Source organism: Platalea leucorodia, assembly GCF_965183815.1.
Source record: "Platalea leucorodia genome assembly, chromosome: 1".
Classification (NCBI taxonomy): domain Eukaryota; kingdom Metazoa; phylum Chordata; class Aves; order Pelecaniformes; family Threskiornithidae; genus Platalea; species Platalea leucorodia.
In genome coordinates this window covers 167,770,111-167,785,225 of record NC_138823.1, presented here as the reverse complement: position 1 = coordinate 167,785,225, position 15,115 = coordinate 167,770,111, and the positions used below count along the sequence as shown (strand labels likewise).

At 51.0% G+C, this 15,115-nt stretch overlaps 1 protein-coding gene across 1 annotated transcript in view; it reads left to right on the top strand.

Moving 5' to 3' along the window:
• Positions 1–15,115, top strand: part of KIF9 (kinesin family member 9) — a 29,175-nt gene that overhangs the window by 7,315 nt on the left and 6,745 nt on the right. The window contains exons 9-17 of the mRNA XM_082323576.1: positions 344–408; positions 1,517–1,594; positions 2,979–3,047; positions 4,385–4,489; positions 5,869–5,924; positions 7,342–7,432; positions 9,282–9,412; positions 10,696–10,878; positions 13,390–13,598. Of these exons, the coding sequence (XP_082179702.1) occupies positions 344–408; positions 1,517–1,594; positions 2,979–3,047; positions 4,385–4,489; positions 5,869–5,924; positions 7,342–7,432; positions 9,282–9,412; positions 10,696–10,878; positions 13,390–13,598 (987 nt within the window). The remainder of the gene's footprint in view (positions 1–343; positions 409–1,516; positions 1,595–2,978; positions 3,048–4,384; positions 4,490–5,868; positions 5,925–7,341; positions 7,433–9,281; positions 9,413–10,695; positions 10,879–13,389; positions 13,599–15,115) is intronic.

Here is a 15,115-nt window from a genome sequence, read left to right as displayed (position 1 = left end):
AGTGACTATGGCCTGCCAGGTTCCCCGCTATTAGATTTAAGCCAAGGGCTTTTAAAATCCTCTGCTCTGGTTTTCCCAATTTCGGGCTTTCACAGTTTGTATTCCCATCTTCTTACTGCATCGAGAAACACATTTTACCTTTATTCTCAAGTCATTCTGTGCCAGTGTGTTTCTGTACCCATGGGAACTTTAGAGGGACAGTCAGAAACCGGCTGCGTTCTTTGTTGCTTCTTTTTCTCTATTTTAGTCAGCACATAATGTAATCCATTCCAGAAACGGAAACAACAGAAAAACCCGAATTATATTACTTGCTTTTTTTTATTTATTTATTTTTTTTCCCCAGGGGGAAACTGCAATACCGTCCTCGTGGCAAATATCTGTGGGGAAGCTGTGCATGTGGAGGAGACTGTAAGTTGAACTGATTTCTGCAGAATTAAAGTCTTGTTCCTGCTACTGTTGCCATTGGCCCTAGCTCGGTTTGAACAATAATCTCTGGAGGGCTATGGCAGGAGGCCCAGAGAAACATCCTGCCTAATTCATCGCAAACATTGGACAGCTCATCTTATCGCAACGGCTCGGAAAACAGATTGCTCTCCCAATCTGCTTCGTGATGCAGACGGTCGAGTGGTAACTGGCCCGGGGTGGGGGAAAATGAGAGCTTGAAATAGAGCAGGCACAAGCAGCTAAAATCCAAGCCCACTGGATAGTGTTGATTATTGTTGCTGGTTCAACTCAACGAATGTGTTTGAACGGTCCATCACGTAGTCAGGTCGATGGAATCGCACCAGTTCACATCAGAGCTGAACTGGCTTTCTGCTGGTTCAGGAATCAGGAGCAATCTCCTAACAATAAGGTTTTTTTAACCTGTGAAATAACGAAATTGGTGAAAGTCGCATGGTGTGAACTGGATCAACTTAACCGCATCTGTAACACAGGGGAAGGAATCGCTTTCCTCCTTGCCGAGAAAGTTTTACATCGCAAAAAAATGTAAGCACAGATACCTGTTACGCGGTTGTCTTCAAGGCAGAGCGTTGCTTTTCTCATCCCCTCCCTGTGTTCTGGTAGCGCCTAGAGACATGTCATATCACGGAGGAAATAGCTGCTATACTTGGCATCAAGAGGAGGATTTTCAGGCGGCAGGGGCTTATCTTGAGATACCGCAATTGCAGGAATTAAGCTGGAAGGCCATCGATGTGTGATGCGGAGTTTTTAGGACGTGTTATTTCGATCAGAAATGGGAGTGGGTATTTTTGTGATCGCGGCTCTGGTACACGAAGAGCTGTCCACACGCAGAACGGCGAAGGCAAAGGCATCGCCTGAAGCTGGCTCATCACACAGAAGCCAGAGAGCACTGGAAGGTGCGCTCCCGGAATGAGGAATCCTACGCTGTTCCCTGCAGTTAAACAGCTTTTATATTTCTGTGTTCTGGGATCTGTTATGATTAAGTAGTAACAGATTATGAACATTATATCCTTGCCAATATCTCTCTCAGTTACTTAAAAACCATGTTTTTCAGTTGTCTTCTCTTCGTTTTGCTACCAGAATGAAATGGATCACAACAGAGCCAGTCATCAATGAGACATACGACCGAGAGGTATGTAGAGAAGGGGAATGGAAGAAGGCATATTTTCTCAGGTTCATTAATATTTAGGATAATCACCTTAAAAACCAGAGGGGAAATTCAGTAGTTTAATGAATTACCACTCAGCAGCCAAGCTGACGCTTAGTGAATTTAGGCACACGATAAAATGGTTTAGTATTAACCTTTTTTTGTTGGTATTTAATTACAGTTACCTTGAATATGCTACAGGGTACAGTCATGCAGACGGCCACATCTTCCCCGACACGTGGTAATTCCTTCAACTGCATACGTAGGAGTCCTTAATTTTTCTGATAAGATTCACCTCTTAACAGAGCTCTTACGTTGCGGACTACTCCCCTGGTGTGTGGGGAAATCGTCTCCCGTCCTACCTGCAGCTGTACACAGCGTTGTCCCCGTTGCTGCTGGTAACATAACATTTTTGCCACAATTACGAAACTTGTTTAAACAAGGAAATAATTTAAAGGGAACGATCGTAGTATTTTAGATGGCCTGAGCGCGCTTTCACAGCTGAAACAGAGCGGGCAGCAGTAAATGCTCGATGAATTACCGATAGCCCAAAGAACAAGTTTAGCATTATCTGATCTGTAACACATGTGGCGTGCGAGAACCCCGCTGTATTTCATGGTCTGATCTCACTGGCAAGCAGAGAAGCAGCTGGGGAGTTTCCTCCAACAGCTTCCAGAAGCAGCTGTGCAACAAACTGGCTTTTCCTCTTCAGTCCCTTTCATTTTTGTTGAGATGTGCGGAGTGGAAAAGAGTAGCCAAAAGAGTAGCGTTTAAGGAAGCTATTGCGCTTTGATGCTCTACAGGTCACTTAAAAAGCAGCTCAGTATCCAGTTCTCACTGAATCCCAAGGAGATTTGTGTCCCCGTGCCTTTCTGGAAACACATTCTAAGTAGTGAATGCTTGAAGATATTCCACATTATGGAGAAATTCAATCAAATACACCACAGGAGACTCCCTGCTCTATTAAAGTTAATGTCAGAACTCCTACTGAGTTCAATAAGGGTCAGAGTGGAAACCTGCGTACGTCTTTGCTTTCAAGATAATATCTCGTCGTCCAGAACCTGATGGCCCCTACAGCACCAGATCAGGAAAACACCAAATTAAACAACAGGTGGCCCTTCTTTTGATGGCTTGGGCTGCCTCTGCAGGCGGCACACCCGGGACACCACAGAAGCTGTCCTGTTGGAAGCTAATCAAAGGCAAAGTGATTTCCAGACTCACGACTTCACCGGTGCAAAGCTGACAGCAAACCCGGGGGGAGCTGGTGCACAGCCGTGATGTTCCCTAGCAGCCCCTTGAACGCTGCTTCTCAGCAGTTTTTTCTCCAGTAGCATTTGGTCATTTGCTCACCCTTTTGTTTTCCTGTTAGGGGACAGTGAAGGCTTTGGAGAAGGAGATTGTTCTTCTGAAGCAGGAGCTGGCCATGCATGACAGCTTGGTAAGGAACAGGCTGCGCCGTCTCAGACGGGACCGAGTTAAGGCTTTGTCGTGATCTTTGTTTTGCAGCAGGATCACTTAACTCAGTGTCCAGTGCGACTGTATTCGTCCTTATCATAGAATCACAGAATCGTTAAGGTTGGAAAAGACCCTTAAGATCATCGAGTCCAACCGTTAACCCAGCGCTGCCAAGGCCACCACTAAACCATGTCCCCAAGCACCACATCTCCCCGGCTTTTAAATACCTCCAGGGACGGGGACTCAACCACTTCCTTCTGCTTCCAGCACTTTCTGGGTTTAGGCAAAGCTCTGAAGATCCCATGCAGTCAGACGGTGTTGTAGCTTCAGTCCCCATCCGCTGTAGATGCTTTTTTCAGACTCTTGAAGCCCTTCTCTGAAGCAACGCTGCAGGCGTGGGGAGGAGCGGCTGGGAGCTGCCCGGCGGGAAAGGGCCTGGGGGTGCTGGTCGACAGCTGCTGGACACGAGCCAGCAGGGTGCCCAGGTGGCCAAGAGGGCCAGTGGCACCCTGGCTTGTGTCAGGAACGGTGTGGCCAGCAGGAGCGGGGCAGGGATGGTCCCCCCGTGCTGGGCACTGGTGAGGCCGCCCCTCGAATGCTGTGCTCAGCGCTGGGCCCCGCACCCCAAGGCGGCCATGGAGGGGCTGGAGCGTGGCCAGAGCAGGGCAGCGAGGCTGGGGCAGGGGCTGGAGCACAAGGCTGGGGAGGGGCGGCTGGGGGAGCTGGGGGGGCTCAGCCTGGAGAAGAGGAGGCTGAGGGGAGCCCTCATCGCTCTCTGCAACGGCCTGAAAGGAGGCTGGAGCCGGGGGGGTCGGTCTCTGCTCCCCAGGAACAAGCGCTGGGACGAGAGGGAACGGCCTCAAGCTGCGCCAGGGCAGGGTTGGGGTGGGTGTTAGGAACAATCCCTTCCCCAAAGGGCTGCCAGGCCCTGGCCCAGGCTGCCCCGGGCAGGGGCTGAGTCCCCATCCCTGGGGGGATTGAAAAGCCGGGGAGATGTGGTGCTTGGGGCCATGGGTTAGTGGTGGCCTTGGCAGCGCGGGGTTAGCGGTTGGACTCGATGATCTTAGAGGTCTTTTCCAACCGTAACGATTCTGTGATTCTATGATTCTCTTATTTGATTGAAATGTGGAGGGGAGCGCATTGATTTCAGCATGCTCCCACATCCCATGTCCTGTCAACTCAGAGGATGAGAAGTCGCAATCAGAAATTAAACATAAGGCTTCCCTGGGCAGAGCAGAGCAATGTCAGGTGTTTGCCAGGCTGGCACTTGCTTAGCTTTTTGTAATTCCCCGATGCTCAGTTGTTCACCTTTTTTCTTAGGTAAATCGTTCTTTGGTGACTTATGACCCTCTGACTGACACCCAGACGGCAGAGATTAAGTCTCAAGTCCATAAATACCTAAAAGGAGCCATTGATGAAATTGATGTAAGTAGCTTTCCAGGGGAGGAGGAGTTATATACTGTTTCCATCCCATTTTACTCCAAGACAGAAGCAATGTCTTCTGAAGAGGCTGTCTTTAATCCAAGAAGTGCTACAGAATTGTAATTTAATTTTTTTGCGTGTTAAGGACTGTCTCCTTGTTTTCATACCATTTTTGCTTTTTTGGAAGCTTGTGGAGGCTTTTCCTCAGCCCTGAAACCCTTTGAATTGGTTTATTTAGAACTTCTTTAAAGAATGAATGTCAAAATTTTGTCCTGCCAATGTCAAACAAAATCTTTGCAAGGTGTATTGCCAAAATATGTCCAGTCTCTTAGAGACAGGTTCATTAGGGCAGGGTTTCTCAACTTGAAACTACACATTGGCTGCAAAATGATTGCAAAAAGAAACAGCAAAAGTCTTGCGTACACAAATATCCCTGGGGGGGCAAACAGGAAAACAACCAAAATGTGAGAAAATGAAAGTCATAAATGTGCACACGGAGTTACTGTAAGGTTTTGTTTGGTTGTGAAGAGAAGCCACTGTGACAACAGTGCAGAAGATGCTGGAAGACTGTTTTCCCTTGAGTTGAAACGAAACACTTGAGACACTCCCTTTCATTTAATGTGATCGTTATCTCCTCTCGGAGTCCCTGTTTGCTCCCTCCAGCAGTCGGGAGCGGAGCGGAAGAAGGGCTTACGTGAAGGTGTGTTTTACCCGGCCTGCAGAATGTGATGTGGGTGGGTGCGGAGCAGGGAAGGTAGAGAAGGACGAAGGAGGAAGGATGCCTTCAGTGGCACTGGGGAATCTTCTAGAGAGGGTCAAGAACAGAGAGAGTGCATTTCGTAGCTTGGTCCAGACCTCGGGAGGGCTGAGTGCGGTTCCTGCTCAGCTCCAGACTGCCCATTACTTACCCGTCCGTGCCTCTGCTCATCGTCTCTAAAACAGAGATAACGGCACGGCTCGACTGCACTGATTCGTTACCATGGGTTAAAGCAGTAAAGCTAGTGCTCTGGCAGTTCCAGGTACTCAGGCAGTCTTGGAGAGTAGTGAAAAGAGACGTAGCGTCATAATCTGCAAGGTCAGTAGATGCCATCTATTTCATTTGTAAAATTATTGTAAATAATTCATTACCTTGATAGCCGTGCGCTCCATGGACTTTATCACAGTCTATCAGATTCCTCTCTCTTTAAAAATTTCCTCGGAGCGAGCAGTGTATCCACCTCCAGCCTGACTCTCAAGGGCAGGATAAAGGCAACCCTCCTTCAGCGTGGATACCCGGCAAGTGGCAAGCAGAGCCCTCACAACCTGAAATATTTGAATCAGTACAGCTGACCACGGCAGAGAAATGCTTACCCGTGTCTTCGCTGTATACCTCTCTTCCTCAGATAGTGAACATCAGGCAAGTCCAGGAGGTGTTTAAGCAGTTCAAACTGATTGTAAGGTAAGATATCCGAGGCTGAGGCATTTCACGGTAAGGTTTAGAAATCCCACCAAGCTTTTACCTGTCCTGCCACGCTTACCATGACGTTGGTGAAGAATCATTACAAAGAGGAAATAACTTGTAACCGAAAACACAATTCTGACCAAATTCTGCTGGCCTTTGCACAAGAAGACTATAGCCTCTAACCTTCCAGTGAGTCATGTGCGAGGGCTCTTGATGGTCAACTTCACTGGTTAAAGAGTCTGCTCGGCAGATAAACCATCACTGAGCATAAATTGTGCAGGATCCCTGGTCCTGGAGCATATCTCCGTGGCGCAAGGCAGTCTGAAAAAGAAAAATCGAACTCTGTAGGATGAGATGATAGGAAGGGGTCTCACCACACCAGCATCTAAAAGCCATCGGATTTACTTTGTTTTTAGAGATCAGGGCGAAGGAAGCTCATAAAGCGATTTGGAGGAGCACGATAAGAAAGCTGCGTGGCTATTTCCAGGGAGGCACTCTCTGGGGTGTGGTGTGGGATGGGAGAAAGCGCCAAAGTGGCTATTTGAAAGTGTCACCAGCAGATGATGAAAGTTGTTTTGTGGGCTGAAAGAGGGGAGATGAATGACAGGCTGGAATAAAATCCTAAAAATGAGGACAAGCAGCTTCCATGTCATGAAATAGAAGAGACCAAAGAAGAATAAGGGTATGAGGGCAACCCCCGCACTCCCTGCCCCACCAACCTTTGCAGCAATGGTCTGGCTAGGCAGCAGAGGTTGCTACTCACAAGAGTGACGTTGGGTTATTGCTGTAGAAAATCTGCCCGCCCTCGAGAAACTTGTGTTGAACGCGAGTGTCCCTGTAGGCCATCAGGCTGGGCAGTCAGTCTTTGCTGGGACCCAAAACCAAAATGGGTTTCACGGTAAAATTTTGCGTGATTATTATTTTTTTAACTCGGGGCTCCTTTTATTGTTCTGAAACAGTGGGCTTTAGCCTTTTTTAAATTCCACATTCTCCAATGATTTTCAGTCTTGTGTAGTGTATTTAAGCCTACTGACAATGCTTTACTTCTTCCCTTTCACTGAAAAATCACTCAGTTTGAAAATCATTAGGTTAAAGTAAGGTGATGGAACCGAACACGGGTAACATTATGTGATCTGAACCATTAAAAGGTTACGCTAAGTATTAAAATAGCCATCAAAAAGCTTCCATATCTAAGAGGCCGGAAGGGATATTGTAGCAAAAGAAAGGAAGAGGAGAATGGAAGAAGATGACAATGGTTATGGGGAAGAATAGGAGTGAGGTGGGGTGTTTGGGAATGAGATCACAGGTACAAGCTGGCTTTCTTTGGAAATCGGATCTTGGCAGATATTACGGGTTTTGACATCTGAAAGAGTCCTCCTTGAACACAACGGTAAGGGGCTGTTTTCTCCCCCAGTCAACAGGAGCATGCAGTGGAGGCCAGATTACGAAGCAAGTACGCTCTGATAGACAAAAATGACTTTGCTGCTGTTGCTGCTCTTCAGAAGGTAACGCCCGGCGCTTGAGCCCTGCCCAGAATCCAGCCGACAGTTGGCTCCTTTGCGCGGAACCTCGAGTTGCCCCAAGTTCTCAGCTTTTCCCCCTTGAAATCTGAGGTCGGAAATGTTAACGGGATGAGCGTGTCAAAACACTTGCACAGGGCAGAGACGCACCAGTTAACAAAGTGGCATTCACATCGGCAGAGGATCAGGCCCATTATCTGAACAGAATAATTTATTAAAATGAAGAAAATATTAACTGGAAGGTGACCTGTCTGTCAGTCAGTTGTAGAAGGCAGGGTCAGATCACCCGCCTCTGCTGAGGTCCCCCTTTTAATCTTATAATTTCTGGAGCAAAGTAAATGTATCGTTTGCAAGCCATAAATTCAGAGGTGGACTCTAACTTACAGTTTATAATCTATTTTTCATTACTTATTTCCATCTGTGAACTATTTTCTCTCTGAAGTGGTTATTGCCTTGCCTTGGTTTTACCCAGTACAGCGGATAAAATAATAATTATCTGTTACGCAGAGTTATATACTTGTCCTGTGGCTTAACTGAAGAGGCTTGGAATTTTTTGCAAGAAAGGCACAAGGGAAAATGCAAAATATTTGTATAACACAGAGAAGCACGTGGTCTCTAACAGGCCTACTCGAGTCTTTAGTTAAAGAAGTGCAAAACAAAACTGAAACCTGATTTCGGTAGATTTTAGCGCTTAATGGCCCCTCGGTTTAATAGTTGAAGCAATGTGAGAAATAGCATAGGAAACACAACTCTCTTATGTATCTTCACTAAACGAAGGCTTCTGAGGGTGCTTTTGTTTCTGTGACACCAGACCCAAGTTATTCTCCCCCTAAGTGGCTGAAACATTCGGCATACGAATTTGAGGATAATTTTGGCCCTATTTTATCATAGAATCATAGAATCACAGAATCGTTACGGTTGGAAAAGACCCTTAAGATCCTCGAGTCCAACCGCTAACCCAGCGCTGCCAAGGCCACCACTAACCCATGTCCCCAAGCACCACATCTCCCCGGCTTTTCAATCCCCCCAGGGACGGGGACTCAGCCCCTGCCCGGGGCAGCCTGGGCCAGGGCCTGGCAGCCCTTTGGGGAAGGGATTGTTCCTAACACCCACCCCAACCCTGCCCTGGCGCAGCTTGAGGCCGTTCCCTCTCGTCCCATCGCTTGTTCCTGGGGAGCAGAGACCGACCCCCCCAGCTCCAGCCTCCTTTCAGGCCGTTGCAGAGAGCGATGAGGGCTCCCCTCAGCCTCCTCTTCTCCAGGCTGAGCCCCCCCAGCTCCCCCAGCCGCTCCTCCCCAGCCTTGTGCTCCAGCCCCTGCCCCAGCCTCGCTGCCCTGCTCTGGCCACGCTCCAGCCCCTCCATGGCCGCCTTGGGGTGCGGGGCCCAGCGCTGAGCACAGCATTCGAGGGGCGGCCTCACCAGTGCCCAGCACGGGGGGACGATCCCTGCCCCGCTCCTGCTGGCCACACCGTTCCTGACACAAGCCAGGGTGCCACTGGCCCTCTTGGCCACCTGGGTACCCTGCTGGCTCGTGTCCAGCGGCTGTCGACCAGCACCCCCAGGCCCTTTCCCGCCGGGCAGCTCCCAGCCGCTCCTCCCCACGCCTGCAGCGGTGCCTGGGGTTGTTGTGCCCCCAGTGCGAGACCTGGCAAAAAAATTTCAGTTTACACTTCATTCTTATAGATGTGTTTCTCTGAAATACTCGTTAGTGAATACAGATTTCTGGATCAGATTGTACAACAGGATGGAATAGCTGCTGGGCAAGGGCTGTACAGCTTTTGTGGTCTAGATCTAATGCCTCCTGGTCCATGCTTTATTTCTTCCTGTTCCCAGGCAGGTGTGGTTGATGTGGATCGCCATTTGGTGCAGGAAGAGGATGGACGGGATTTGGGGACTAGAACTACTCCTTTTTCATCCGGACGTGGTGGGAAGAAGAAATCCAGGAAAAGCAACGAGCAGCCCAAGTGAGTTTAGTAGCCAGGCAGCTCTCCCTTTTCTCTGATAATGCGTCATCGCAGTGACCGGATCTGGTCGAGGTGTGATGGGCAGCCCACGGAGGAAGGCAGGGACGAAGCCGGTTTAACGGGTGTGTGGAAGTTTTGTGGTTCCTCGAGGATGACATTCCAGCGTAGTGCTGTAAGGGTTTGTGGTGTCCTTATGGCCACCAGCCACACCATCAGGAGGATGTGAGGGGGACGCGTGTGGCCGGCAGGCACAGCCTGCGGTAGGGTAGACCTCTATTATGGGGAGGATTGACTGCAAACGGTTCGTCTGTGTGTCCGGATGAACGGAGGAACCAAGACCACGGAGCGCTGTGCAGGACGTGAGCTGTGGACGCAGAGGGTGGACAGGCTTTGAGCTGGAGAGCTTGCAGCCAGGGTTAGCCCGTGATGAGAGGTGGAGAGCTGAACACACGGGCAGGGGAGCAGTCCTGTGATGGCCTCAGAAGACATGTTAAACCTGCAGTTTTTCTTTAGAGTGTTAGGTAGAAGGAGATCTGCTAAGCGGAAAGGGAGGAAGAGATGGTGGATGGAGAGGCAGATAAGGAGAAGAGATTTTGAGAGGGAAGGGGGAACCAGCCATCAGTACCGAGCAGAGAAAGATCCTTCGATTTATAGAAGTGAGGTCCCGGCACTGGCAGTTTCTACAACTACTTTTGTGGCCGAGAGCATCTGCTTGGTTCCTCCCTGACATTTCCCCCAAGTCCTCGTGTTAGAGAGGAGAGGAGCCACCAAGGCTTTGGTGTCCGCATGACACGGGGGACTCCTCTGCGCAGGTCTTTTTTTAGGGAGATGGAAGGAGATTTGGCAAGCACTTTCCTGTATCTCAAGTCCCACTATCCCCTGCAGACAAGGCTGGTGCTGTTTGTGGAGATGAGCTGAGGGAGAAGCTGGGCTTGATTTAGATGTGGGGTTAGATCAAATCCTAGGGGACTCGGTTTGTAGGCTCCTCAAAGGCAGAGAGGGTTGTCCTGTCTGGCGGGGTGGGCCTGCTGTCCCTGTGATCCGTCTCAAGAACGGGTGGCCTGGGCTGTGTTCCGCAGTATTGGCTACACAAGGCCGTCCCTCTGCTCTCCGAAGGAAGGATTTGTGGGAACAAGGCTGAGCCTGTTCCTTGTCGGGAGATAACTTCACTGCAGCGTCAGACTGCCAGTTTTTGAATCAGCAAAGCTAGCACCTGCAGCGTGTTTTGGTTCCAGTTTCCTATTATGAAGAAATGACTTTGGTTCATCTTTTCCCCCTGTCAGGAAGGAAGGAATCGGGAGCCCTCTTTCTGGGAAAGATCTGGATGGGTTTTTACCATCAAAAAGTCAGGTAATAATTTCCACCAAGGATCTGGATGTGAAAGAGGGAGCAAGGAACCAGGATACAGCAAATATTGATGCAGAGCTCTCAAAGCCAGCTCTCGTGGAGGATTCCCAGCGGCCCAGGTAAGCTTTCCCTGTAAGGGAGTATATCCCCTTTGCCAGAGGGTGGTTTACACCGGAGTGATTGCATTGCGGTCCTGATCGGTTGCTCTGTTAAGTGGGAAGTCTCTGAAAATCGCAGCACTCTTCACCCTTTGGTTAGTGGTAAAAGCCCAGAGAGACCTCATGCCCAGCCACAAAACCCCACAGGCTCGTGAAAATGGGACAATAGCTGCAGAAGATCATGGCAGGAGGTGCCACATCAAGACAGAAGAGTGGAGAATGGTCAAAAAGGCAGCAACACGCCAGTCATCTGCTTGTACCGCGACACGAACTTAACGTGGGAGGGCAGCACTGAATTGCATTTCAGGGCAGGGGCTGAGTCCCCATCCCTGGGGGGATTGAAAAGCCGGGGAGATGTGGTGCTTGGGGACATGGGTTAGTGGTGGCCTTGGCAGCGCTGGGTTAGCGGTTGGACTCGAGGATCTTAAGGGTCTTTTCCAACCTTGACGATTCTGTGATTCTATGATTTTGGATGGAGTTGATGGGGTAAAAAACGCTAAGGCTGCCAAGACCGAGGACTCTTTCCAGGAAGATGCTCTCAACAGCATGAAGCTGTTTAACTCACAGGAGCTCAGCCAGCACCCCCCACAAACCAGTCTGGACGCCACTTTTCCCATCACCAGCCATCTTTTCTTGCTGAGAGCTCTCAAGCTACAAGCGACGCAGCTCCCAAGTACCGTGAGCGCCTCGTTGCGTTGCCTGTGTTGTGGATGCGTGTTCAGATGTACTCCTGCAGCACCCTAACACGTTATCGTTGTTCCTCCGTGCCCTCCGCACGCATTTTAGTATTCTTCTAAACGTGCTGTGGCTGGCAGGGAAGGCTGCTGCTGCAGCTGAGTGCTCAGCAGCTGGGTCGCTGGCTGTCGAAGCTGTAGCGGTGGCAGTCTGCCCAGCGGCCGTTGTTTACAGCGCTTTGCCAGCAGTTTGGCACGGAAAGCAGTCTCACGCAGCCTTGGAGGAGTTTGAAAAATGCCCTTAAGAGGTCAAGCAGGGGGAGGCAGTAGTCAGAGTTTTGCTTTGACCAGTCTGGACTAAGGAATGCGGAGACTTCCAGCTACCTTCTGAATCATAGAATCATAGAATCGTTAAGGTTGGAAAAAACCCTTAAGATCATCAAGTCCAACCGTTAACCCAGCGCTGCCAAGGACTATACCATGTCCCCGAGCACCACGGCTACCCTTCTTTTCAATCCCCCCAGGGATGGGGACTCAGCCCCTGCCCTGGGCAGCCTGGGCCAGGGCCTGGCAGCCCTTTGGGGAAGGGATTGTTCCTAACACCCACCCCAACCCTGCCCTGGCGCAGCTTGAGGCCGTTCCCTCTCGTCCCAGCGCTTGTTCCTGGGGAGCAGAGACCGACCCCCCCGGCTCCAGCCTCCTTTCAGGCCGTTGCAGAGAGCGATGAGGGCTCCCCTCAGCCTCCTCTTCTCCAGGCTGAGCCCCCCCAGCTCCCCCAGCCGCTCCTCCCCAGCCTTGTGCTCCAGCCCCTGCCCCAGCCTCGCTGCCCTGCTCTGGCCACGCTCCAGCCCCTCCATGGCCGCCTTGGGGTGCGGGGCCCAGCGCTGAGCACAGCATTCGAGGGGCGGCCTCACCAGTGCCCAGCGCAGGGGGACGATCCCTGCCCCGCTCCTGCTGGCCACACCGTTCCTGACACAAGCCAGGGTGCCACTGGCCCTCTTGGCCACCTGGGCACCCTGCTGGCTCGTGTCCAGCGGCTGTCGACCAGCACCCCCAGGCCCTTTCCTGCCGGGCAGCTCCCAGCCGCTCCTCCCCCAGTTCCCCCATCTGCTCCCAGCTCCAGCCTGCTCCCCAGGAACAACCTCACGCAGCACAGAGCAGCATCCATGGGAGCGTGACCTTCTCCTGAGGGACTCTCCTTTCGCCCAGCGTGGTTTGTGGTGAAGTAAGAGCTGGTGTTCATGGGGGCACGTTTGCACCAAAGCCATTTCATAGAAAAGTCAGGACTGACACACGCCACTTTGAATTCAGTCTTTCTAAATAGGCAAGGCTTAAAAGCCACGGGCGGCAGCGTTGTAGAGCCGGCCAACGCATGCAGCTATGGGGTTTGGTTGGCAGAGGTGACTGGTCTGTGCTGGGAATCCCATGAGGAAAGAGCAAAAGCATTCCTGTTTAACAATAGGGAGGAACAGTATTCATTATTTTTCTGAAAATTCAGACCATTAAAGGTCCACTTTCCAGGGAAGACTCAATTCTGAGGCATCTCCTGAGGAATGTGGTTTCTTATGTAAATAACTCTTTCTTCTGGGAGTAGGACGGGGCGGGGGGAAAGGGGATATGAAGGTTGGCACAGAGACGGTCCCAGGGCGCAGCTAGCACAGCGACATCCTCAAAGAGCCCCTTGAAATACCATCCACAAACCTCAGCTCTGGCCGCTCCCACGAACCGCGGCACGCTGCCAGGCAGAACAAACTGACCTCCCCACGTCTGCCTGTGCTTTCTTTGAACCCTGTTGCAGCTCCCCTCCATCCAAGCCAGCGGCATTTGAGCAGTTTAAGGAGGAGTGCGGAAGTGAGATCAGCCGGATCTTTAAAGAGAACAAAAGCATCCTCCTTGCCAGGAAGAAGAGAAGCAGTACAGTAGCGCAGAGGATCAACTTCATCAAGCGTGAGATGGAGGGCATCAAACAGGCTCTGGAGGCTCAGAAGCAGGAGCGGTGGCAGCAGGGTAAGTCGCTGTGTGGAGACTGCCCAGCGAGAATCGGACAGGAGAGGGGAGCCGCTGGTTTCAAAGCAGTTGTGGTGGGGAGACCACTAGACCATCACTGCTGCTTGCCAGGGCAGCAGAGCAGGCCGGGCTTTGCGCCCTAGCTCTGCAACTGGCCTTGTGGTTTGCCACCTGGTTCTTCCACCTGAGTCCTCCACACTTGAGCCTCATTGAGTCGCGCAGCTCCGGCTTTACGCTAGTGAGGTGAGCGGCGGTCAGGTTGATTCCTCAGCCCACGCTTTGATGGATCAGGCAGCGTACTGCTGACAAATGCAGGTCAGTACAGTGCAGAAACCACGGGTAGCCCTTACTGATGTACTGCATCTCCTACAGCTTGATTTCATCTAGATTAGGGTCTGGTTTATAGGATCACAGAAGGCTTTGGGATGGAAGGGACCTTTCCAGGCCATCCAGTCCATCCCCCTGCCATGGGCAGGGACATCTTCAGCCAGATCAGGGTGCTCAGAGCCCCGTCCAACCTGGCCTTGAATGTTTCCAGGGATGGGGCATCGACCACCTCTCTGGGCAACCTGTGGGCAACTTTATGAAAGTCAGAATTCCAAACTGCAAGGTACTAGAGGAAAAAATGGGGTAAGTGCCTTCCTACTTTGCTGCAGCAAGATGTTTTTTAGGTGGAATATGCCTGGATGAGACTAGGAAGTGTGCCAGGTTTCGTGCTCCCTGCAGCAGGGCTCCCAAGAGTCGGTGCTGTCGTGGTCTGCAGAGGAGCAGAGAAGAAACGCCTCCGGGCGAGGAGAGAAAGCTGAAACGACCGGCTTTAATAGCAGAGCGCTCTGCGTGTGACGGCGGGGAAGCGGCAGTGGCGTTCCTCGCACGCAGGGAGGACAGCAAAACAATTTGGTTCTGTGGGGCTACGGCCTTTACTATTGCCAGGCAATTAGCGGGAAATAAGAGGGAATGAGAGAGAAAGAGAATGGCCACCAGCAAGCAGGCCCTGACTAGTGGATGAGGGCCAGAGAGTCAGACCCAGAGTGAATGCTGCTCTACTGGTTTCCATTTCTCTTCCTACAGAGAGACTTTTATGACCATGCTTTGCAAGGGGCCTTTTCCCATAGGGTCTCATCCTGCAAGACGCAAAGCTCTTCTGGCTAAACGATGAGCCAATCAGCCTGAATCCATATCGAAGTGAGGGTCTGTCTTTTCATGGACTCATCGCTTCTTTTGGACCTTTGCTCTTTATGATGACATCTACCAACTGGTGGTTTATTGTGGATGCTGGAAACCACAGGAATAAACTGATTTGAGGGAAACCAAGAACAAGAGATGTTTATCATAGGGAAGCAGCACTGGCTTAACTGTCCCCGAAGGGCTGACCAGCCCTTTGTCTCAAAACCCCTTACGATGGCTGCCCAGGGAGTTTTTCATACAAGCCCTACGTGATACCCTCCAGCAGGTTGCCATGTGGGTGTCTTTCTGCGGAGCCCGGTCCCTCCTCTTCATCTGCACATGTCCCAGTT